Below are 26378 nucleotides of genomic sequence, written 5' to 3' on the forward strand. Positions count from 1 at the left end.
GCAGCCAAATATCTTTAATTTTGACGAAAACTGTGGTGTGATCTGTTTGTAGTCACTGTATGGTGATGGTTTAACCCAGACACCCCCTTATGTTGTGGTATGTTCCATTGGCCTTATCGGGGGCAATGGGCGGGCGCTACGGGGATCAGTTAGTTCAGTGAATGTCGAGTTAAAGTGAACGTCAATAAATCCCGCAGTATTGGAACTCGCTGTAGTTGCATCCTCATTTGAAGTTTGAAAAACACAACAAAAACTACGATATTTTGGCCGAAAATTGACAGCCGGAAGTTTTCTTACCTTTTGCGCATCTATTTTTAATTCTTTCTAGGCAGGAACTGTCCAAACAAAAAATTCATGCAATTTGTAATTAGACACTTTGTCATACAAAAAGTCCCTCAGGGCAAGGTAATTGAATCTTCGGGCAAGAGAAAAAAAATTGTCACTTGCCCAAGTTGGGCAAGTAATTTGGCCACTCGGGCAAGGCAAATTTTAGTGGCACTTGCCCTAATGGGCAAACAGTTTTTAAAGTTAACTTCGAACCCTGGATGGGTTTTGAGTTTAGTTTTAAAAACAGGAAGGGTGGTGCAATTACGGAGGTCAGGTGGGAGAGAGTTCCAGAGGTGAGGAGCAGAGTGGCTGAAGGCTCTGTCCCCCATGGTACGGAGGCGGGCCAGGGGTACAGTGAGGAAGACGGAGAAAGAGGACCGGAGAGCGCGGGAGGGAGTGCTGATATGGACGAGGTCGGAAATGTAAGGAAGGGCGAGGTTGTGAATAGATTTGAAAGTATAAGGAAGAATTTTGAAAATGATTCGTTGATTGACCGGATGCCAATGGAGCTGCTGAAGGATGGGGGTGATGTGATGGGTGGAAGGTGATCTGGTGATAATCTTGCAGCAAAACTTTGGACAAGCTGAAGTATGTGAAGGGCTTTCTGGGAGAGGCCAAAGAGAAGGGAATTACAATAATCATGGCGGGAGGTGACGAGGCTGTGGATGAGAATGGCTGTGGTGAGGGGAGGGGGGGGAGACAGCTGATATTACAGAGATGGAAATAACGGCATCGGGTGATGTTGTTGATGTGGGATTGAAGTGAAAGATTACTGTTGAGGATGACACCCAGACTCTTGACCTGAAGGGAATGGAGGGCCAAGGTGGTGTCAATGGTTAGTGAAAAACTGACAACATTAGATGGATTTGGTGCCAATAAGAAGTAATTCAGTTTTACTGCTTTTTAGTTTTAAAGAGTTAGAGGTGAACCAGGATTTTATTTCAGAAAGGCAGGACGAGAGGGAAGGGGAGGCAGAGGGGAATATGGTTTGCAGGAGAGGTAGAGCTGAGTGTCATTCACAAAGCAGTGAAAATTAATGTTTAATTTGCGGAGGATATTATTAAACAGTGACGTGAAGATAAGATTACCGTATTTTTGGACCCATAAGGCGCACTTTAAAGTCCGGAAAGCCGTCCAAAAAAGCCAGGGCGCCCTTTGAGGTGGAGCGCCCATTGCGTCGACCAAGTGCGCCGCTGGGCTGACGGCGAACATCAACTGCCTGCACACCGCTTATATAGAGAGAAGGCGGGTGTGGCTTACGACAGCAGGGGGGCGTGAGAGGGGATCGATGGGTGTGGACAACAGGCGGACGTGAGAGGGGAGATGGGTGTGAATGACAACAGGCGGGAGAGGGGAGACAAAACAACACAAAGGCACGCCCCCAGTGCAAAGCAGCGCGATGCCCCTATCGTCGCTGTTGGTCTGTGACTCCATGCGTGCCCATCTGACAGCCGCTGTGAAAAGTCAAGTCACGCATATGAACTCAGAGCTTGCCATCATCCCGGGAGGCTTGACAAAGGAACTCCAACCACTCGACTTAAGTATAAACAGAGCGTTCAAAGTGAAGTTGCGTGCTGCGTGGGAGCGATGGATGGCGGAGGGCGAACACAGCTTCACAAAGGCTGGGAGACAGCGAAGAGCAAGTTATGCCACAATTTGCGAGTGGATTGTAGCTGCTTGGACGAACGTGTCTGCTAGCTCTATTGCAAGAGCTTTCGCGAAAGCCGGCATTACATCCGGGGAGACGCTCAGCAGCGACACAGACTCGGACAATGACGAGAGGGAAGCTGGCGTGTTTGAGGGAGAATTTGCCCAACTATTTCTGTCTGATACGGAAGACGATGATTTTGAAGGATTTGTGGATGACTGATAACTCTTAACGTGAGTACCTTGTTAAATAAAATACAACCAAACGCAGTTTTGCTCCTGTTGCCGTTTTTTCAAAACAGCTAGCCATGCTATCGTCTGTTTTAGTGTGCATGCATGTAAACTAAGGTAATGTATGGTAGGCTGGGAGGCAGAATTTTGCTGGGCCTACACTTTTATGCTTTTCAGTTGATTTGGGATGATAGTTTTAGTTTTGATGTAACACCGTGACCGCACATCGTTTGTTGACAAGTGACTTGCTCACACCGGCATTGTGTCGGCATCCCATCTGAGGGGCTGCGCCGCAGCGAGACGGCGAAGCAGCGAGATGGTGAGGCAGACTGATAATGACTCGTGTTGTTTATCTTGGATACAGAAGACAAGGACTTGGTGCATTTTTGGATGAGGACAACTTCAGCACGTTGTTAAAAGCTAAAATAAAGTACCACTGAACTCCCGCTGCCATTTTAAAAACACGCTAGCGCGACTGAGCAGCCAGCGAGACTGCTCGGTTGTGTTAGCGCCCGATGAGTCGGCGCGTTCTATCTATGTAACAAATACAGAAATAGCGCCCCCAACAGGTGTTGCGCCCTTTGACACGGCGCGTCTTTTGAGTCCAAAAATACGGTAGATAAGATGTCCTTTATTAGTCCCACAATGGGGAAATTTGAGGCAAAGCTGCTGACACTTCAATTGTAAAAGGTGCTTCCCAGTATTTTCACCTGACTGGTTTTGTTTAAAAAAATTGCCATTCCTTTTATCATTTGCAACGTTTGTTTGTCAATATCTCTCTCCCACTCCTGCCAAAAGTTAAAGAGGATCTCAAGCGTATGGAGGCACAAGGAGTCATCTCTAAGGTGCCAACAAAATTGTGTGCACCTATGGTGGTGTTACCAAAGCGGAAATGCAAGAGCAGAGTGAAAATATGCACGGGCCTGGAGCAATGCAGTGTGAGCATGATGAGAGGCTGAGAAGGACTCTATTACGTCTGCAGGATGTGGGCGTCACACTAAATGAAAAGTGTGAGTTCTCAAAGAACACAAAGTTCTTGGGACAGGTTATCGTCTCATCGGGGGTCAGTGCAGACCCCGACAAAGTGAGTGCAGTAAAAGTAATGGAGGAGCCAGGCAACATCAGCGAAGTGAGACATTTCCGAGGGATGACAAATCATCTTGGTAAGTTCCTGCCTCACCTGGTGGAGAAGACATGTCCTCTCAGAGACCTGCTTAAGAAGTCCAACATGTGGGTCTTGGGACCACAACAGCAGCAGGCATTCGATAGCATCAAAGCGGACTTGATGACGGCCCCGGGGCTGGCGTTATATGAGCCAAATGCTGCAACACTTGTCTCTGCTGAAGCATCTTCCTGCGGGTTGGGCAGTGTACGTCTCCAGAAGCAAGCTGATGCTAGCTGAAAATCAGTGGCATATGCTTCGAAAGCCATCAGCAGCACCGAACAGCGATACACCCAGATCGAGAAAGAGGCACTTGCTTCAACATGGGCCTGTGAGAGGTTTGCAGAGTTCCTCATCGGGAAACAGTTCCATATTGAAACAGACCACAAGCCTCTAGTTCCCCTGTTGGGCTCCACGACTCAAGATGTGCTTCCGCCACCCATCCAACTTCTTCGAATGAGGTTGATGAGGTTTTATTATACTATCTCTCATGAAGCTGGCAAGAACATTGCAACAGCGGATGTGCTGTCCCGGGCCCCTGTCAGCTCCATGTTGCAAGAGGAAGAGGTCACCTTGCATGTTGATTCTGTCATTCTGAACCTTCCTGCGACTGAATCGAGGATAGTGGAAACACAAGAACATCAAGACAATGATGCCAACTCCTACAGCAGAAGAAGTTCTGCCTGGATGGATGGCCTGACAAATTTTCTGTGGACCGTACATTTCAGCTCTATCTGCCATTTTTTGGTGAGCACACGGTTCAGAATGGACTAGTGCTGTATGGCTGCACGATTGTGATTCCAGCGTCACTTCGAGCAGACATGTTGTCCAAGCTTCACGAGGGCCACCTGGGGATTACTAAATGCAGAGAAAGGGCGAAACAGTTGGTGTGGTGGCCAAGTCTCAGTAAAGATCTGGCTCGAACGATTGCGGGCCAGGAAGAGGACGAATCTCAGAGAAACAATGATGTCTCCTAAGTTCCCATCGAGGCCATGGTCCTTGGGAGGAGCTGATCCATTCCGGATAAATGTCAAAGATTATCTGGTCATAATGGACTATTTTTCAAGGTTCTTCGAAGTGGCAAGGCTGATGTCTGCTACATCGGAGGCTGTGATCGAACACTTAGAGTCTATCCTTGCTTGTCATGGAATTCCTGAAGAAGTGCGCTTCGACAATGGGCTACAGTATGCATCTATGGCAGGGGTGGGCAAACATTTTGATTGGCGGGCCACAATGGGTTCTAAAATTTGACTGAGGGGCCGGACTAGGAGCTGAAAAATGGAGTGTTTTGGTAACCTCACCTCATCTGAGAAAAAAAAAAATTTAAATTTGAAATGAAAGTGAACAAAAGCATTACAACAATATATATTATTATATAATTAAAAAAAAACTACAGTATTTAGAAAATAAAACTTTAACGAGGTTTATTCATTTAATTTTTTTCAAGTTCGGTGGGCCAGATTAAAACCAATAACGGGCCGCATGTGGCCCCCAGGCCGTAGTTTGCCCACACCTGGTCTATGGTCTTCAACAGGTTTGCATCGGAATGGGGGTTCAAGCATGTGACGTCCAGCCCACATTTTCCACAGGGAAATGGGGAGGCTGAGCGTGCGGTGAGGACCATTAAGGGTCTTCTCAAGAAGTTTGGAGACCCATATCTTGCCCTTATGGCCTACCGTGCTGCTCCCTTGGCGAGTGGCTACAGTCCCACGGAACTCCTCATGGGGAGGAGGATAAGGGCAACTGTTCCTGTGATTTCATCTCAGCTCGATCCCAGATGTGTGGACATGGAACGTTTGAAGACTCCAGAACAGAGGTACCGACAGATGCAGAGTCAGAATTATGATCGCAGACACAAAGCACGTGACATGCCACACCTTCGACCAGTAGATCAGGTGTGGGTCAGGGACATGCAGGAACGTGGCACTGTTGCATCTACAGCGAACACACCAAGGTCTTATGTTGTTGAGACACCGTACCGTACCGTCACCATCTGTCACAAACCACTGGAGGAGCTGAGACATCAAAAGACATGCCAGAGGCCCAGGTAAACGCTAATCATCAGCAGGTGAGTACACCTGACGTTCTTCGAGCAAGCAGTCAGCAGAATCGAGTATGTGAGAAGCGTTTTCACACAGAGTAAGGACAGCTCCTACATACTTGAAAGACTTTGCTTGCTCGTAGCTATAGGAGCTGAGTGAACTTGAGGCAGAATAATCCTTACACTCAGTTGGAGGGTTTGGACAGTCCACCCCATCCCTCATAGAAGATATAGGAATGAGTAATTGACTTTCCGTTTTTCTTGAGAGGATTATTTTTTGTGTTATTACCAGAGTGTATACTGACGAATGTGTGATAGTTTATAGCTTATCTTGAGTTATAGCTGTTTATATGCTATTTGGCGTTCCTCAGCTAATGGCTACAATACTCTTTGAGTTTGTTTACTGACTCTGTATAATAAATGTTGTGTTTGCCTGTGCGTGCATATACATCTTCCTTAGAAAGATTCCTTAACCTCAAAAGGGGGATGTAGTATTTTTTTAAATTTAAATTCATTTTGAACATAATTAATAAAAGTAAAATGGAAAAAAAAAATCAAAGTACAAGAAAAACTGTATTAGGTGACATATGTAGGTAGGAACCTTACATATGGACTGTTTGTGCATGAGGCAAATAAACAGTTACGCAATAATACTGGATGGTGTGTGTCGTTCCTCCTGTCGCCTCCTTCCAATATAGTTCGTCCAGACTCACAAACTCTTTAGACAAAAACAACCACAACAACAAAAAAATTAAAACAAACACACAAACAGAATTACGTAATCATCAAATGTGAGCTACAAAAGAAATTGACAGTGGTTGCCCATTTGTAGTATTTTACACAAACATACTTTACATGTTCGAAAGCGAGTAGGAAGAAGTATAAACTGAGTAAAACATTTGATGCGGGCACAAGTGTATTGCGAAAGACGTTGTTGGGTGAATTTGGAAATGTAGTTTACGTGTGCTTACTTTGCTATGAGGTTTGCAAATAACACAAAACGCTTTAGTATATCTGGCTCAAACATTCTATTCAAATGTTCCCTCTGTAAAAATTTTCCAACATATTGTGGCTGCAAGTCAAAAAGTTTGCCCACTCCCGACACAGAGGACCTGGGTCTCCATAATCACTGTTGCTGTATCAACTGAATGACTCAAGACAACCAGTGTTTCTTATACCCTTGAAGATAAAAATATATATATTTGTAATTTTTCAGACCAATATTGCGATTTGATTTGCGTTTTTTTGTATTTTACACAGTAAAATGCTACTATTGTGAATCAGTTTAGTTGTCACCATTTGATTGACTCTCTAATGGCGATTGTGCTGAAGTGTGCGCGTTGACCTGCATTATGCTTCTGTGCCAAATTACTTCCCAATATAAACAATATATTGGGGCTCAGAGTATGGTGAGATTATAAAATACTAAAGTTGCATATCCAGAATAATAACAGAATGCACAATAACATGTCTATTCTTTATTCGTTGGCAGCATCATTACAATCAAAGAAGGCAATGCTAACCATAACTTTATGTAAACAATCTTTATGTATCGAGTGTAAACCTTTAAACAGGTCAACATTGCACTGTTATGCACTCTATTCTCAGCAAACACATCTGTAGAACTTACAAATAAGAATACTCATGACAAAACGCTCTTCTCTCCTGTACAAACAGTACAATTCTTTGAAGCATAAATATTGCACACTTTTTTTGGAAAAGGATAGCTGCCTTTCACAGTAGGTTAACTGGATCAAGTATTAATATGATAATGATCGTTTTTCGCTTACAGACTTTTTAAAAAGTTGTTACTGAAACTATCCGGAATTGTACGTATTTTAGGAACTGGAACAAAAAAATGCTTCTGCAAGATTATAGAAATCAGAAAGTGTAAAACGTAGTGCAATATGTAATCGTGAAAAACTCTTAGTTTTTGGGGTTAGAAAGCATCTTGATCATCGCTGTTATCAGACATGCACGATCACAAGTAACAATGTTGCCATTAGTGCTGAAACGATGCTCTGAGAGGGACCTTGTCACTGGTACGCACAAATATTTACGAGATAGTTTTCCGATGCAAATTGTTTTTCAAAATGCGAATGCTACCTAGCGATGTTACCTTAGCATGTGAATGACAGCTAGTTGTTGCCTCACCTTCATTTTTTTATTTCGAACCTGTTTGACAAGCTTCATACTCAAATCGGTGGTAGTGTTTTTAACGTTGAAATAGGTTGGACATGTTGCCTCTGGATCTAACTTTTTTTTTTTTCTTATGCGGTTCATTTTTGTCAAATCCGCTGTTCATCCAAATAATAGATGTACCGCCCTTCTTCAGCACAAGCTTCTCCCTCTCCTTTATAGCGGCAGAAGTTACTTCATTACATCCACTTCTGTACGCCGCAATCACAGAAAAACCCGAGATGCACGTGGAGAAAAACCCAAAGTGCACGTGTTATTGTCCGGAGGCACCAGAGCGCAGACCATCGCGTGTTAGTGCAGACTAACGCATGTTAGCCAACAACCCTGATTGGCCAGCGCCATTAAGACCCGGGTATCGACAATTCTGGTTGGCTAATTCATCTATCAATCGAACGCCAAAGGTTGGGGGAGAGAGGAAAAACTATACAAAACTGCACGGTCTTGCGCTTAGATAATTGCACTATGTCAAACCTCAATGTCGATTATATTTCGATTTATCGTGCAGCCCCACTGTCTACATATGGAAATAGAACAAATCATTAAATAGAGATTTATGATAAAATCAGCCCTACTTAAAAAACGTAACAACCATCAGTTTAAGCATAATTTATTAAGTCTGAATAGAATCCGTTTCACTTTGGTCCCACATTATCCACTCATAAATCACAAAATCATGCCATCAAATAAAACACAGAAGAATTCTAAGTCACTTGACCTCTGAAACACGCGAAACAGTTGCATTTAAGGGGCCCGTAAACTACGCCCATATTTGGAATTTAGAATATAAGATCAACTTTGCTGATTACCTCATGGAATGGTCATGTCGGCACTGGTGGTTACCGCCATATCCTTTAATAGGAAGTATCAAACTTTTCAATTCTTTCATTTTAAAGTTTGTTGCTAACTCGCGTTTGATAATAAACCAGCAAAAGACTCTTTGTGGTTTCCTACGAACGAGCTGTAGAGCACATGAGGAAATGATGCATGCCTCACTCAAGCCTTCTGTGTGTGCAATCTCTGACTGGATTGTTTCAGGTATGGTGCGATAATTTAAGAAATAATAATGCAAAATTAAATTACAGACATAAGCTTGGGCCAGCCATAGAGGAATTATTTTCCAAAAGATCATTCATTCAGTCTCTGAACCGCTTATCATCACTAGAGTCGCATGTGTGCTGGAGCCTATTCCAGCTGTCAGTTTAGAGGCATTGTGCTGCCTTCCAAAAGATCATTTAAAATTCTCTAATGTGGTCATATAGACAGTTTTAACATGACAAAATAATTGTTTAGATTTTTTTTTTGCGTGTACAACTGCAAACACTACCTTTAAAGTGTCCAGTGTTTCTCAGGTTGTGCTTACATAGAAGATAGTACATCTGTATGCACCTGTGTTCATCTCAGCATTTTCGATCCCTTTTGCAAAGTCCACCATAATCATCCTTTCCAAGTAAGTTTCCAAAGAAACGCGTGTCCATTTCTTTCTCATCACTTATCACCTCACACACCCTTCACTACTCTCTAGAAACATAACCATCTCACTCCAGAACATCTCCATCAACTTACATGCCAGATGTGGGGCATAACCATAACCACATGTTTATTCCCCTACCTTCAATTTCCAGAATCACAATGCTCACCCTGTCTGACTCTCTTTTTACCATGCTCTTCTTTCAGAATCACTGTATTTTTTTAATTATAATTTTTTTTTAAAATTATATTATTATATTATAAATTTAAAGACTGTACTCCCAGAGTTTCACCAGCATGTAAAGTGCCCAACGAGGGGAGACAACACTCTCGACCATGTGTACTCGAACATCAAGCACGCATACAGGGCCCTCCCACTCGCCCCCCTCGGCCAGTCAGACCACCTGTCCTTGCAGCTCGCACCTGCATACACCCCTCTCAGGCGCAGATTCAGGCCCACCACAAAGACTGTGAAAACCTGGCGTGACGACGCCATGAGTGAATTACAGGACTGCTTTCAAGACACAAACTGGGACCTCTTTGATCATCAGGACCTTGATGTCTACACACATTGTGTACTGGACTACATCAAGTTCTGCATGGAAACTGTGTCCCTACACAGGACTAGACGGACCTTCCCAAATGCGAAGCCCTGGATGTCCAGCAGGGTTCGCTCTCTCCTCAAGGCCCGTGACGCTGCCTTCAGGTCAGGCGACATAGCCCAGTACAGGGTGGCTCGTGCTGACCTGAGCAAAGGCATCAAGCTAGCCAAGGCAACCTACAATGGGAGGCTGGAGGCCCACCTTGCCAGTAACAGACCACGGGAGGTGTGGCAGGGTCTACGGAGCATCACCAACTTCTGTGGCAGCAGCACGACCTCTGCAGACCCGAGTGCATCGCTGGCAGAGGAGCTTAACTGCTTCTTCGCTCGTTTTGACTCGCCCCAACCGTCACACCCCCGCACTTCATGCTCCAACTCCCCCCCACTCACCGTAGAGGAACACGATGTGAGGCGCGCGCTCCTGGCTGTTAACCCCAGGAAAGCTACTGGACCCGACGGAATACCAGGCAAGGTCCTCAAAACATGTGCCCACCAACTGTCACATGTTTTCTGCAGGATCTTCAACCGCTCCCTGGCTCAAGCAGTCATCCCCTCCTGCTTGAAAACTTCCACCATTATTCCTGTCCCCAAAAAGTCACCAGCCGTCCACCTGAATGACTACCGTCCTGTTGCTCTCACACCAGTCATCATGAAGTGCTTCGAGAGGCTGGTTCTCCAGCACATCAGGGACTGCCTTCCTCCCACTCTGGACCCCTACCAGTTTGCATACCGGGCTAACAGATCCACTGAGGACGCCATCGACACTGCTCTGCATGTTGTGCTGGGCCACCTGGAACAACAGCAGAGCTATGCAAGGATGTTCTTTGTGGACTACAGCTCGGCATTCAACACGATCATCCCAGACATCCTCGTCGCCAAACTGGACATTCTCGGCCTCCCTGCCCTCACACGCATCTGGATTAAGGACTTTCTGACCAACAGACCTCAGACTGTGTTGCTCGGCCCCTACACGTCCTCCACCCGCATGCTGAGCACCGGTTCCCCTCAAGGATGCGTGCTGAGCCCTCTCCTGTACGCCCTCTACACCTACGACTGCAGCCCGGCCCACGGCAACAACACCATCGTCAAGTTTGCCGACGACACGACAGTGGTCGGTCTGATCTCGGAAGGTGACGAGACAGCCTACAGAGAGGAGGTAAAGAGACTGACAGCTTGGTGCAAGGACAACAGACTGCACCTTAACACTGCAAAAACAAAGGAGATTGTCGTCGACTTCAGGAGGAACAAGACGGTGCCGCCCCCCCTCTGCATCGAAGGCGTGTGTGTGGAGAGGGTCCACACGTTCAAGTTCCTGGGAGTACAGATCTCCGACGACCTTTCTTGGACACACAACATCACAGCAGTGGTAAAGAAGGTCCACCAGCGTCTGCATCTCCTGAGAGTCCTCAGGAAATTCAACCTGGACAGGAAGCTGCTGCTAGCCTTCTACCACTCGTCCATCGAGAGCCTGTTGACGTACTGTGTCTCCACCTGGTACAGCGGCTGCACTGAGGCGGACAGAGTGAGGTTCCAGAGGACAGTCAAAACAGCGCAAAGGATTATTGGCTGCCCTCTCCCCTCACTGTCGGACATCTACACCGCCCGGTGACTCAGAAGGGCTCTCAACATCGTCAAAGACAATGCCCACCCAAACTCACACCTGTTCGACCTGTTGCCCTCTGGCAGGCGCTACAGATGCATCAAATCGAGGACCAATAGACTGAGAAACAGTTTCTTTCCGAGAGACATCTCCATTCTGAACTCTCACACACACACGAGAACACCCTTACCTTGCAGAACAGCATTGTGATGTGTTTTTATATACCCTATTCAGTACTAAATTCCATTGCACTCTCTTATTTATTTATCTAATTTATATATTTGTCTGTATTATTGTTGTATTGCACTGGAGAGGGGAGCCCTCTAATCTCGTTGCACACTTGAGTACAATGACAATAAAGGGATTTCTAATTTCTAATCTAAATTCTAATTTTGCTTCCATTCATCATACAGTAGTGGTTAGCTCTCTTGTTTTGTCTATCATTGTGCCTAACATTCCCACACTTTTTGGGGGTTTTGCTAATAGGAGAAACCGATTGAATGTAATTCGTTTGTGCCTGTATTTCTCCATTCCATGAATTCTGGTACATTTTATGGATAGCATAATTGTTTTTTAAGTTTTCCATACCTAACAGGCTCAAAGTTTTTGGGTTCTGGTGGAGGTCGACTGTTGAACTTTTTGATGATTTCCCGAATGTTGGAGGTTGGTTCAGAAAGGGGAATTGTGGTTGGATCTTCTGTTTTAATGTCAGGAATTGGGGTCCTCTTTACTAAAGCAGATAAGAGTCAACAATTAACACATTAAAACAGGCCAAACTTTTTTGTCTTTTCTCAAAATACTCAATGAACGGCACATTTTCAACCATAACAGGAATGAAAAATAAAACAGTCCAGTAATCAAATGAAAGGGACAGTTTGTTGTTTTCAGCAGCACTTCAAAGTCCCCCCCTCTCCATTTGATTTGGGATCTTACCCTTTGGTTTTGGTGCCACAGGAGGAGGGGGTGGATGTGCTGATGGTGCAGATTGTTGCTGTTTGAATCGGGTAGATGGAGGAACCTCCTGCGCTTTGGATTCACTTTGAGGTTGAGCTGAAATGTCAGGATACCAAGGTTAAATTTGAAACTTACATCAGTTTGGCAAAAAGAAAAAAGAATGCCTTTGATACCCACGTCGTATACATGTATATAAAAAAAAGCACCCAAAAAAAAAAAAAGCTCAACTTATTTTAATCAATCTACTCACCAATATTGTGGAAGTACTGTCTTTTATCCCTAAATGACTGCAGGATATCTTGGTTATGTGAATCTGCTTCTTGTGGCTGTTACAAACATACGTTATATGTTATTGTTAAAACATTTAATCATCTATTTTCTATTGTGTATTCTTTTCATGAGTGTGTCCTTAGTGGCTTTAGGCGAGACACCCATCCTCACTCAATTGTAGGCACATTCAGGCAAACAACCTTTTATCCACATTTAAACTCCCGCGAATGGTTGGACACTCTTCCACTCTGGAGTTCCCCAATGTGAGAGGGCCCGAGCAGGTGTGGACATACCTATTGCTCCTTGTCTAGGCATCTGTACATTGGCATTCATCCCGGTGGAGTCATATCAGCGGATCGGCGGCCACATGTTTTGGACACTCGGCTGAAGAGAGGCGCAAAGGTATCAACTGATGTGTTGGTTCCAATGGTGGGGGAAGATGCCGGTCCGACCTGGCAGACCCAGGGTTTGCTCGGAACATCTGGAAGAATCTCCTTTGAGAAAGAGTTTCAACTCCCAGCTCCGGCAGAACCCACGTCCCGGGGTAGGCCGGACCATGTTTCGTACCACCGTTGTTGAGACAGCTGATTGGTGCTCTCGTTGGAAGCCTGTTGGTGCCTGTCGTGGTGGAAATCCCCAAACTTGCTAGTGGTCACTGGCCGTAAGGGATGCTGTCAAGCTGAGGAAATTGTCCTATCGGCCATTTTTAGTCTGTGAAACTCCGAAGACAGCTGATAGGCCCCGGTTGGGAAAGCGGAATGCAGCTTTGGCGGTCATTGAGGCAAAAACTTGGGTGTTACAGGAGTTAAATGAGGCCATGGAAAACAACTTCCTCACGGATTTGAGGAAATTCTAGTCCACAGTCCGGAATCTCAGGCAAGGGAAGCAGTGTACCATTAACACTGTGTATAGTGGAGATGGGGTGCTGCTGACCTTGACACGGGATGTTGTGAGTTGTGGGGAGAATACTTCAAAGACCTCCTTAATTTCAAAGACACGCCATCCATTGAGGAAGCAGATCTTGGAGACTACATGATGGACTTGCCTATCTCTGGTGTTGAAGTAAATGAGGTGCTTAAAAAGCTCCTAAAGGTACTGGATGTTGTGGGGCTGCCGTGGTTGACACCTCTCTCCAACAGTGAGTGGACAGTACCTCTGGATTGGCAGACCAGGGTCACCCTTTTTAATAAAAGGAGATGGTTCAAATTACAGAGGAATGACACTCCAGCTCTACACCCTCAGCACGGTTCTTGAGGGTGCATAGGAGTTTGCCCAACCAGTCTTCATGTGTTTTGTGGACCTGCAGGCTACCGACCCCCTTTATGTGGTCCACAAGGAGGTGGTCTTGTGGTGCTTGTCAACAATAAATTGTTCCATTCCGATCTCATAACTGTGAAGGAGACGAGTTGCTTTCGGGATGTGGATGTCCTAGTGGTGAGTTTAAGACCTTATTATGTACTGCGAGAGTTCTCCCACATTGTCGCCATTATGTGAAATAAATAAATAAAGTTGTATTGTATTGTATTTGATTGGACTGTATTGTATTGTATTGTATTTTTAGGTTACATCACGCGCAGACCCTTCCGTAGCTTGTGGCATCATTCTCGATGCAGTCACTAAGATCCAACGCTGATTCATTTATTGTCATTCTGGGGGATTTTAATCATGAGGATATTAGCTCTCATTTAGGGGGCTTCACATCAACTGTTTAGCAAAGCACAATGCTTTACTGAACCTGGATGTTAGGGCAGAATAATTTCTCATTTTGGGACTGAAATCGTGATCTCAGACAACGATTTTGATATCGTCAAAGCTGCTGTTTATTAAAGGGCCCTTGTGCCCCACGGTCATGAAACAGGTCACACTAAACAGTGCCGTACCGTAGTCCCAGAAGTAATTTAATTCGCTGCTACTTGAATGCTAGGTGCCAAGCTATCTCGCGCCGCAGCAGCACGGACTTCATTTGTTCTATATGCAAGTCTGTGTACAGCAGCAGCAATGAGCTGCGTGATGTGCAGCCTCTCCTCCATGGTGACAAATAAACTAACACTAACCATGAACAAGAAGCGTTTTAATCGAGGAAGCTATTACTGTAATAATGCAAAGACGCCGAACCTTCTCTTTGCAATGTTAATTTCCCTTGTCAGCTGGTTTTGGATCCGTTTGTACAGTGCCCTGTCTCCGCTAGCTGGGTTTGGCAGTGAACCATGACTTGTTATTGCCAAACGAGCAGAAGGTCTTTGTTGTAACACATGTCCTCACAGAAATCGATATATGAAGTCAAAGTGTCAGTTGCCAGTTCAAGTTTGAAATTCACTCCAGTCAGTGCAGTCAAAACATTCCTATAGTGCCAACTTTGCTTCATTTTTATACAGTTTTTACAGCCGTTTTATGCACGTTTAAATCTGAGCCTGTATTGATTAATTGTATTAAAGAGTGCTCAGACAAGGCCAATGCTACTTGAGCAGACTTTTATGAATCTTTAAGTATTGCGTAGCATTGGTCCAGAGTGTTGCCTTCTCTGGTCAAACAATCAATGTGCTGCTTGAAAAAGTACCTGGGATAACCAACTATCTACCTGCATGCTGACCCCCTGCAATATTGGGTCCAGAATAAACACCTTTACCCAAACGTGTTTAAATTTGCACTAAGGTATTTCTGCATCCCCGCTTGATCTGGTCCATGTGAAATGGATGTTTTTTTGCTTTTTGTTTTTTAAAAAGGGGTGAAGATTCTCTCAAAACAATCAGACTGAGCCCAAGCAGCATACAAAGTGATCACATCACTGAGGCGACCAGTCACGTTGGCGCCATTTTGGCATAATAATAATCATAGTCATGTCATTTACCTTCAGCAAAAGTGGATTAGGCTGTTTTGCCGTTTGAACTTGGGTGGGAGGTGTAGATGTGCGTCTCTGCTGCTCCGTCTGTTTCCTCTCCTGTTCCCTCAACCTCTGCTGCACTTGTGTCTGCTGCTGGGATAGAGTCATTGCCTGCATTGTCATCTGCTGGGCCTACAGAGAGAAACCAGAGACAGGTGGGAAAATAAAGAAAATGGGGAAAAAACGACGCGATAAAAGACTAAAAGTCTCTTTATTCAAACCATCAACATAGCCTGCTGGTTGATGAGGGCTTGCTGCATAGGGTCGGGAACTGAGGGAACATGAGCCTGAGGCATCATCATGGCTGTGAGGAGATTATGGTAGATAAGGGAGTTTAACAAAACCAACAATCAAGTCTAGAATTGAAATGCTAAGACTTTACCTGGCATGCTATGCATGGCTGTCATAGCTGGCATTATGGGAGTTGTACCATAGTTGGCCATTGAAGGGCTGACTGGCATTCCTAGACATGAAGATCAATGAAGCGTTAAACCCAGCACACACAAGGCGCCATTGGCGTTGCTCCATCGGCGGCATAACTGATTAATGTTGCATTGATCATGTATTTGGGATCATGTGAAGATTCAAGATGACGACCTCCGGATCAGATCAACTGTTTTCGAAACTGAAGAAATATTGCATTGCCTTGTCCCATTAATGTTTTTCCTTATATTTTGGGGACTTTACATTGTAAAGAGAGGTGTAATCTTGCCAAAGATCAACTAATAGAGCCTCCAAAATGTACTGACAGGACGCCACTATATTTGATGTATGAAGAGCACATTCGCCATGGATAACAGTCATGTGAGGTTGGCTGCTGTGCACCGCGCACCTAGATTCCGCCACAGCAGCAAAATTATAAAACATGTTTGATACTAGGCACTGATGCGCAGCACCATCCGCGCTAAAAATAGAGCGCTGATGGCTCCACGTGTGTGCTGGATTTTAAGATGAATGATGAATACTGACACATAGAGCTGGGCAATATGACCTCAAATCAAAATCGCGATAAATTGAGCAATTTTACCTCGATGGCGATAAATGAACGATAAATTCCCCCCGTGGACCAAAGTCAAAATAAATGCAGGAAATGCATATTAATTGCTTTTTTTATTGACCAACTGGTACACATTACTTTCAATGAAAAATCAAAGTACAAAAATTATTTGTATAATCATTCCAAATGTCTTGCTTTGCATGACTTGAACATTAATCAAACGCTGGATTGCTTGTGGCCAAATTGGAGCGAGCATTATGTAATGTGTCAGGTTAGAATTTATTTGGAAATCCCAATTATTTATTTTTTCCTCATTCACATCCTTTCCCAATTCTCTTTTTTTTTTTTTTGTGATGTTTCAGTCCAAACTGGAATCAAAATAATCGTGCAGCAGGCTTTGCGTTTTATTGAAAAACAACGGCACAAGGACTGAAGATAACAATTCTTGGATTACCGTTCAACTTCATTCCTTGTGTTGTTGACTGCAAAGAACTCGGCTACGCACGTTGTATTTTGTAATATTAATTTAGCAACTTAATTTTAGTAAAAATATGCCTTCATTTTTACTCCATCCTCTTTGGCTCACTTTATTTAATTTGTGATGTTTTCATATTTGTCAAAATTTTATATACTGAAAAATAAATGTAAAATTGAAACATTTTCAGATTTTATTGTTAAATAAATCACCACAAAAACCCACACAAAAGGACTGAAAATTGGTATTGTTATGGACCAGTCTCGATTCCCGGTACCGAACCAGTTCAATTGTGAATGGTATCCATCACAAAGAACAGGAGAAGAAGGGTGTCTCTCGCAAAAACCTTTTCTGCAAATAGATTGCGCCAAGACGCTGTAATATGTGCAAAGCCCTAGATTTGTGTGGTCTCTTGTAAACAATATAAATAATGCCAAATAAAAAATTGCTAAATAAAATGAAAAAAAATATCAATGCAAGCCAAATAAACAAGTGTGCATCATCGGGAAAATGTGCCGTCTCGAGTAGTCTGGGGCGCAGTCGCCACTTGTCGTCTATGTAATGCACAGTCAGGCTCAATCAGGGATCCATGTTGCGACTCGACCACAAGTCGGATATGGATGCAAAACGCTTGACATGTCTAAGCTCCCGTCCCGATGTTGTCCATATCGGGAAGTACGGTTTGCGACAAATACTTTCGTACCTCTTGTCGGCTACTTTCATGAAGCGTTTAAATCCCTGCCACTGTAACCAAAGGAGCTAAATCTTTAGCTATGTGCTAGGCTATCGTGTCCACCTCTGAGACGTTCTCTCGTATGGTGTCGCCTCCGTTAATGGGCTGTTGTCACTTGTCGAACCTTGCTTCTCACTTTGAACTTTCAGCACAGCATGATTGTGTTGTGGGTGGTGAAAAAGAAAAGGTTGGACGCGCTGTTTTGGGTGCTTATGACGCACTTTGTAGTTCGTGTCCTGATGGAACCCAAAACATTTCCAAACGACAGATGTCGAATTTCTTTTTGGGACAAGCGCAACACAACTTCAACTAACGTTACTTCATCTTCAGCCGTGTCAGCCGCTTCTACTCGACGCGTTGTAGCTGTTTAAAGGGGCATTTTTTTTCAACACCGAATTTACCGACATGGGCAAAATGATGTCGGTCATTGTAATAAATTTTGGTAACGGTAAATTTTCGATTTATCGCCCAGCCCTACTGACACATCTGTAAGCTTAAACCTGTAGACTTTACCCAATCAAGAATTATTGCATTCAATCATTACCATTTTTACGGTGGATTACTAGTTGTAAACCTTAAGAAAAAATATGTGAAGTTATAACAGCCTGGATCACACGCTTGATATGGCCCATTAGCCTTGAATTTGACACCAGTGTTTTGATTGTTTCAATCACTTACCCATAGGATAACCTGACATTAAAGTAGGCATACCTAGAAGACAGAATGATGATCTCTGATTAAAATGTAATCAGTTGATTATAACATAAGAGTGAAATTAATTACATTTTATAAAATTAAAAGAATTTAAGAGTATAAATCTTTACATGTCAATTCACTTGCTTTTCTACATTCAAGACACTCAAAGTGCTTCAACTGACAAGTGATGCTGCACAGGAACAACCTTTCAAAGTGTTTCTTGTTGTTGTTCCAGAAAGTAAAGATTTTTTCTTAGTCATTATTCTGAAGTCTAACCTATGAGTATGAACATTTTGAACATTTTCCGAAATAAAAATTATCCCATATATAATTTTTCACCTTGGTTAAATTTTATTTTTAGTTAGAGTTGCAGTTTGAACAGTGAGCCCCTTTTGTTGGAGCACTAGCTGACAAAACATGTATATCATGAATATCCATCCATCCATTATCTGAGCCACTTTTCCTCACAAGGGTGGTGTGAGGGTGCTCAAGCCTATCTAAGCCATTTTCGGGCAATAGTACACCCTAAACTGGTTGCCAGGCAATAACAGGGCACACGAAGATGAACAACCACTCGCGCTCACACTTCCTTTGTGGAGTTTGCATGTTCTCCCCGTGCCTGCGTGAGTTTCCTCCCACATTTCCAAAACATGCGTGGCAGATTAATTGGACACTCTAAATTGCCCCAAGGTATGATTGTGAGCGGGGTTGGTTGTTTGTCTTTGTGTGCCCTGCAACTGGCTGGCAACCATTTCAGGGTGCCCCCCTACTGTCCGAAGATAGCTGGGATAGGCTCCAGCATCCCCGTGACCCTTGTGAGGAGAAGCGGCACAGATAATGGATAGATGGATGTGTGCACAGGTATGTGTAAAAGTCACTTAGGTAACGTATTTCCACTGCCAAAAGATGCGCCGTATCAAATGGCGCGGCGTCAGTTGTGGGTGCTATTTCTGAATTTAACACACACACAAGGCGCGCGCACCATGAACCTAGCTCGCTAGCTCGCGCACGCTAGCTCTATTTCCAAGAGAGAATTATTTGTCATGTGGTACGGTGGCCCGACTGGTTAGCACGATGGCCTCACAGTGAGAGACAGCAGCGGTCGTGGGTTCGATCCCGGTTCCGGCCTTCCTGTGTGGAGTTTGCATGTTCTCCCCGTGCCTGCGTGGGTTTCCTTCGGGTACTCCGGTTTCCTCCCACATTCCAAAAACATGCATGGCAGATTGATTGAACACTCTAAATTGCCCCTAGGTATGAGTGTGAGCACAGATGGTTGTTCGTCTCTCTCTGCCTTGCAATTAATTGGCTGGCAAAAAGTTCAGGGTGTCCCCTGCCTACTGCCCGAAGATCGCTGAGATAAACTCCAGCACCCCCCGCGACCCTAGTGAGGAGAAGCGGTACAGATAATGGATGAATTTTGTCAATGGTTGTCCCAGTAATGATGTGAGAGCTCTCATGTCAACAAAGCCAGTGTCAAGGGAGGGATGTCACTAGTCACCACACTGATTAGAGTCACGGTTTTAAATCGAAATCAAAACTATCACTGAACAGCATACAAGTAAACAATAAAACAAAGAAATACAGTCAACACAAAACATGCATCTCTCATGCCATTCATATCCCAAAGAGAAATAAAATAATAACACAAAAAGAATAAGTAATGCATTCTGGGAGCCTATTAGCCTCAGCCAATCACATGGGTGGTTAGAGAGAGTGGTGTGCTTTTGGGCAGTGTCTTTTTTTTTTTTTTTGCAGAATCTGTTGTCTAAACCTGTGTGGCTTCTTGTTTGAAATAACATGAATCATAAGACGGACTACGACATCGTGGACAATTGCCCTCTTGTTCAGCTTTCTCCTGCACGTACATGCTGGACTGTTCTAACTGTCTCAAACCATCACCAAAATAGACCGTCACAGAATTTATTTGTCACAGTCAATTTTGCGCACAGTGGTCTCAGACTTTAACCAGCAGGGTGTGCTAACATACACTCTGAAATGTTCAATGAGAGATCAGGCCCGTTGCTTGAGTGAATAGCATGTGTACAGATCTTTGGGTCTCAGTCTGTACACTGGGCATGTTGCACTATAGAGTCTGCTTTGGGGAAGATTTCGGACATTTCGGACTTTAAAGTGCACCTTATGTCGTGAAAATACAGCAAATAATTCTGTGAGTGATTTGTTTGTTGACGCATTAATATTAAATATACCCCCATGTGCAGTCCCAATGTAATGTTCCTCGCAATATTTTTAAAATAGGAAAATTGATTGTTAAAGAAGTGAATTTCTGCAATTTGGCAGCTTTAGAAACTTTAGCTGTGGTACAGCCAAGTAAAAAAGTTGAGTCCGCCAGTTTACAACCAGTACAAAAACTGTCTAGAGCCCTGATTTGATTTATTTTGCATTTGTTTTATTCCAGTGCAGAACAATCTCCTGTTTGAGGCTGAATTTATGTAACCCAAACGTTTGGAACAAACGGGTCATATTTTGTCAAACCTACCTTTGTTGACGGTACAGTACTATAACTTAATCCAGTCTCTTCTAACAATTCATACTAAAAAATAATGTATGTAATGTATCATTCCTGCTGATATCTTATCGGACGATGTCAGTTTTGAACATTACTCTAGGCCGCAATATCGGTATCATATCGGAAGTGAAAAAATGTTGTATCGGGACATCCCCACTTAATTGCCCGTTTGGTGTAAAAGTGAGAGTAAAGTTGTCTATTTTGTACCCTGGGGGAAATGTAGCTGGGATAGATTTCAGCTCAAAAGCATGACTTGAACGTGATACACTGTAAAAATGGCACAAGATCAAAATTAAGACATTAAAACTCATTAACTTAGATTACTTGTTAACATTAATTAATTTTGGTTTTCAAATAATTGGTATATTTCATGCAATGACTTATGGTCTGCAGGTCATACAATTTAGTTTACCACATACCAGGGCTGTATATACTAGGCTGCATGGGTCCAATGCCTCCTCCACCTCTCATCCTGCGGTTTAGCATTGCTACTCTCTCCATGTCCTACAAAGAAAAAACATTGGTTTTACATGAGTGAAATTCGACTCAAATTTATTGATAGAGCACTTTTAAACACAACAGCTGCATCCACAGTGCTGTTATAAAACAAAGATCTGATGTATAAAAACAAAGACAGTTTAATTTATATTTGACTGATTCATTTATAGCAGACAATTATCAACAATTGTCTGCTATAAATGAATCAGTCAAATATAAATAATAAGAAGAAGACAAAATTAACTTAATACAAATAAAAAAAGACAGTTTAAACATAAAAAACAGTAAACGCGTAAAGGAGTGGAAGAGTTTAAACCTGGCTAGTTTTATTCGATGTCCTGCATCTTGTGTCACTGTTATTCTGTGGAATGCTGTGTGTGTGGCTGGTGAAGCTGGACAAAGAAAGTGAAAGAATGTGAGGTTTGGGAGGTTTTAGGTCGGTGCCTGGCGCAGACAGATACCTCGAGGGGGAAGGGATGCACAAGAAACTGGACCCTTCAACCACAAGCAGGAGGAGCCACCACTTGAAGAAAGACCAATAAGAGCAAGCTAAAGTTAACTGCAGGATACACATAGCCAATAGAATCATGCCAGGATGCCTTTGTCTCTGTGCCATTTGCATATTGTATAGGATGAATCATTACTGGGCAACTCGGGTAGAACACATTCGCTGGTGGCAAGAGAGGTGTAGAGTTGTATTGAGAGGGACCCGAGACCCAGGGGCCATGTAGAAAATCTGTATTGGGAATAAATCCACTTTGTGCGTGAAAATGCCGGCTTCCTGATACCTTTCTATTGCAGAACGAGCGCACATATTGTTGGATGAGTGGGAGTTGGTTAAGGTCGCAAATTGGAGTCAGATTACTAATTCGAGTTTACATTGGTTTAAAATTAAATTCTAACATTGATATAAAGATAAATTCCAACACGCGTTAAAACTCTAAAATTCTGAGTTGAAAGCCAAAGAAAAAAAATGTGACTTAAGACGATTTTTAAACATGGACAGAGATCTGGCTAGCCTAACGTTTTACAGAAGGTCAATCCAAAGTAAGGGGAAAAACTCAATCCCCTCTGAGGCGATCGATCCACAGTAGAGGCCCACAGACCCAGAGGCACGGAGAAGTACGTCGAGGTGGGGGAGCCAAAATAGGTAAGGTGGGGCAATTTATCATTTAAAGACAAAAAAAATAATTGTGAAATAAACTGCAAAATATAGAGGGAGCCAGTAAAGGGAGGCCAGAGTTGGACCTTCGTCCTTGTTGCTCCAGAGACAAGGAAAAAGGACTTACAGACTCCAAAATAAAGTGCAGTTAACAATAATAACAACAACACAATAATATTCTATATTTATTTCTGTGGTTATTTATTATAACAATATTTGTATTCAGCAAAATTATGAAGTTGTAAGGAAATTGTTGCTGGTCTGAATATGTTATAATCTGCAAATGATCTGTACAAAGATTGATTTGTGGAACAATTGTATGAAACAAGCCCCCATCTGGTGTGTCACTTGTCACTGTTACGACGTGTCATTAGACTAAATAATATAACTTCCATTCATCCATCTATCCATTATCTTACACAGTCAACCCACCCATGAGCCTTAACCTTATCGTGGTGGAGGGGTTTGAGTGTCCCAATGATCCTAGGAGCTAAATTGTCAGGGGATTTATTCCCCTGGCACAGTAAACAGATCAAAGGTGGGGGATAAGACCAAGGATGGCACAGAGAACCCTTATGACAAATGGAACTATTTATTTTTCCCTCTCTCAGGCGTGGATTACGTGGTCCTCCCTCTTGTGCCAGGCCTGGAGGTGGAGCTCGAATTCAAACATCTGGTGATCAGGCTTGCACCCATTGGGCCCAGGTGGGCTCAGCCCGAAAGGACGAGGGTCCCCCTTCCCATGGGTTCATCACCTGTGAGGGTGCCAAAGGGGTCAGGTGCATAGTGAGCTGGGTGACGGCAAAATGTGATTGGATCCTCAGCTACAAAAGCTGGCTCGAGGGACATGGAATGTCACCTCTCTAGCAGGGTAACAACCTGAGCTTGTGTGCGAGTCAGAGAGATGGTCCGACGAAATATAGTTGGACTTGTCTCCACACACAGCTTGGGCTTTGGTACCAGTCCTCTCGAGAGGGGTTGAACTCTTTTCCACTCTGGAGTTGCCCATGGTGAGAGATGCAGAAAAGGAGTGGGCATACTTATTGCCCCCTGGCTTAGCACCTGTACATTGGGGTTAACTCCAGTGGATATGGTAGTTTCCCTGTTTATGCACCAGACAGCAGTTCAGCGTATCCACTGTTTTAGCAGTCCTTGGAAGGAGTTCTGCAGAGTGCTCATTCTGGGGACTCCATTGTTCTGGTTCACTTCAATGTTCATGTGAAAGGTGATACGTGGAGGGCCATAATTGGGAAGAACAGCTCCTACAATCAGAACTTGAGTGGCCTTCTGTTACTGGACTGAATTGTCCATAACAAACACTATGTTCAACACATGTGTGTTCATATGCGCACTTGGCACAAGGACACCCTGGGCAGCAAGGAAAGGCGAGTTTACTTGTATATTAAATTTTATGTACAACAGTGGTCCCCAAAATTTGCCTCAAATAATAAATAAACCAGAAGTACTGCAAGTTACTTTTTCCTTTCATCCGTGCGGCAAGCCGTTGCCTAATCCAGAGCGGCTCGCGGCCCAGTGGTTGGAGACAACCGTTGTACACGACAATTCAAAGCTCTTTACATAAAACACTGTTGACCCTAAATACTTAAACTCCTCCACTTTCTTGGTCTCTTCTCCCTATAAAATCACTCTTCCACTTGGGTCCCTCTCATTTACACACAGACACTCCGTCTTGCTATGGCTAATACAATACAATACAATTTTACTTATATGGCGCATTTCACAACAGATGGAACTGTAACAAAGCGCTTAACATATGCTGTCATATAAATTAGCAAGTTTGGTCCACAGAGACCTGAGGCAGCGGGCAGGTGCGTAGGTGTGGAGGAGCTTAGAGAGGTACGCTGGGGCGAGGCCATTTAAAGATTTGAAGACGAACAGAAGTATCTTGAAGCAAACTCGAAAGTGCACTGGGAGCCAGTGAAGAGAAGCAAAGATTGGGGTGATGTGATCTGTCTTCTGAGCGCCAGTTAAAAGGCGAGCGGCAGAATTTTTGGCCAGTTGGAGGCACTTGAGCGAGGAATGGCTGACTCCAAAATGGAGTAATCTAGCCTAGATGTCACAAATGCATGGATTACTGTTGATGTTGGGAAAGAAAGGGCTTCACTTTAACCAGCTGCCCAAGATGAAAAAAGCTGTATCGAACAACAGCACTGATTTGCTGATCTAACTTAAAATCACTGTCTAGTTAAAACCTCGGTTTGATACTGTTGGGTTTAGATAAGATGACAGAGGGCCAAGGTCAACAGGATCTGGACCCTCTCCAGGGCAAACCACCTCGCCTCAAGCTTCTGCTCCACCTGTTCTCTGCTCTCACTACAGATCACAATGTCATCTGCAAACATCATAGTCCATGGAGATTCCTGTCTAACGTTGTCTGTCATCCAGTCAATTACCATCGCAAACAAGAAGGGACTCCGTCACATCTACAGCACACCTCACCACTGTCTCACAGTCCTCATACATGTCCTACACCACTTTAACATACTTCTCTGCTACTCCAGACTTCCTCATACAAAACCACAGTTCCTCTCTGGGCACCTTGTCATAAGCTTTCTCCAGATCTACAAAGACTCAGTGCTGCTCCTTCTGATCTTCTCTGTACTTCTATATCAGCATCCACAAAGCAAATGTTGCATCTTTTTTTATTTTTTTTGGCATCAGTGTTGTTTTTGGCAGGCATTTTAGTCATTTGGACGAAAATGCACATTAAGTGATTCCGATTCATGATAGTTTTAGTTTAGTTTTAGTCCACGAAAATTCAAAAAGGTTTTCGTCTGGTTTTAGTCGACCAAAACTCAAAAAGGTTTTAGTCGACGGAAATTAAAAAAAAAAGTTTTGGTCAGGTTTTTGTAAATTTAATCGACGAAAACCAAAACATTTTATTTGGTCACTGTTATGGCTTTATTTCACGAAAAGCAACATAAGCTAAAACTGTTTTAACAACATAGACTTGTTGTAGACTTGTTCTAATACATTAGCACAATTACAAATTATCAAACATATGTCTTCTTTACTTGTAACAGCTTGCTGTCATCAGAAGTAGTGTGTCACTGTCATCATGGTTTGTCAAAGAAAAGCGTGTCAGTGTGTGTGGGCCGAGACGATCGACCGCAGATGTGTTCGGATTTTGTTGTCCTCGTGTGTTCAACGGTGTGTGTGCGGCGCATGCGCCCTGCGCACTGGTGGGCATGCCTAAACGAAGGTTAGGTTGCACTTCAGTGCAGTTTTTGAAAGACAGATGTACAATAGGAATGGATGTCATTCGAGCGTCTAACGAACCACACGCTAACAATTTCGTTCCGTCTCGAAACGTTGTGTTTTTGTCATCAAAAAACCTCGTTCAGCTCGTCATTGTCTTGTTATCGTCATGAAAAAAAGGGGCGTTGACAAAATATTTTCATCATCGTTGACGAAAACAACAGTTTTGCATAAAACCATACTGCTGCTAAAATATGTTCACCTCTGCCCTCAGTCTAGCTTCCACTACTCTTTCCCATGGATTCATTGTGTGGCTCATTAGCTTTATTCCTCTGTAGTTGCCACCACTCTGCACATCTCCCTTGTTCTTAAAAATGGGCACCAGCACATTTCTCCTCCATTCCTCAAGCATCTTCTCACTATCTAAGATCCTGTAGAACAACGCAAACAGAAATTCTACTGCTACCTCTCCTAGACACTTCAATACCTCCACAGGTATATCATCAGGGCCGAGTGCCTTTCCACTCTTCATCCTCTTCAATGCCCTTTTCACTTCATCCTTACTGATCTTTGCTACTTCCTGGTCCACAGCAATCACCTCTTCTACTCTTCGTTCTCTCGCAATTTCCCCATTCAGCAACTCTTCAAAGTACTCTTTCCATCATCCCATTACACTACCGGCATCTGTCAA

At 43.6% G+C, this 26378-nt stretch overlaps 1 protein-coding gene across 1 annotated transcript in view; it reads right to left on the reverse strand.

The window, feature by feature from the left end:
- myo15b (myosin XVB) overlaps positions 1-26378 on the reverse strand; it is a 151476-nt gene that overhangs the window by 71231 nt on the left and 53867 nt on the right. The window contains exons 10-17 of the mRNA XM_088284636.1: positions 21228-21312; positions 18264-18296; positions 15763-15843; positions 15602-15684; positions 15365-15512; positions 12476-12557; positions 12209-12312; positions 11864-12005 (exon numbers count right to left, since the gene is read on the reverse strand). Coding sequence (XP_088140762.1) covers positions 11864-12005; positions 12209-12312; positions 12476-12557; positions 15365-15512; positions 15602-15684; positions 15763-15843; positions 18264-18296; positions 21228-21312 — 758 coding nt within the window. The remainder of the gene's footprint in view (positions 1-11863; positions 12006-12208; positions 12313-12475; positions 12558-15364; positions 15513-15601; positions 15685-15762; positions 15844-18263; positions 18297-21227; positions 21313-26378) is intronic.

The sequence above is a fragment of the Idiotropiscis lumnitzeri genome, chromosome 20, assembly GCF_059441095.1.
Source record: "Idiotropiscis lumnitzeri isolate Australia: NSW breed Sydney's pygmy pipehorse chromosome 20, RoL_Ilum_1.0, whole genome shotgun sequence".
NCBI lineage: Eukaryota > Metazoa > Chordata > Actinopteri > Syngnathiformes > Syngnathidae > Idiotropiscis > Idiotropiscis lumnitzeri.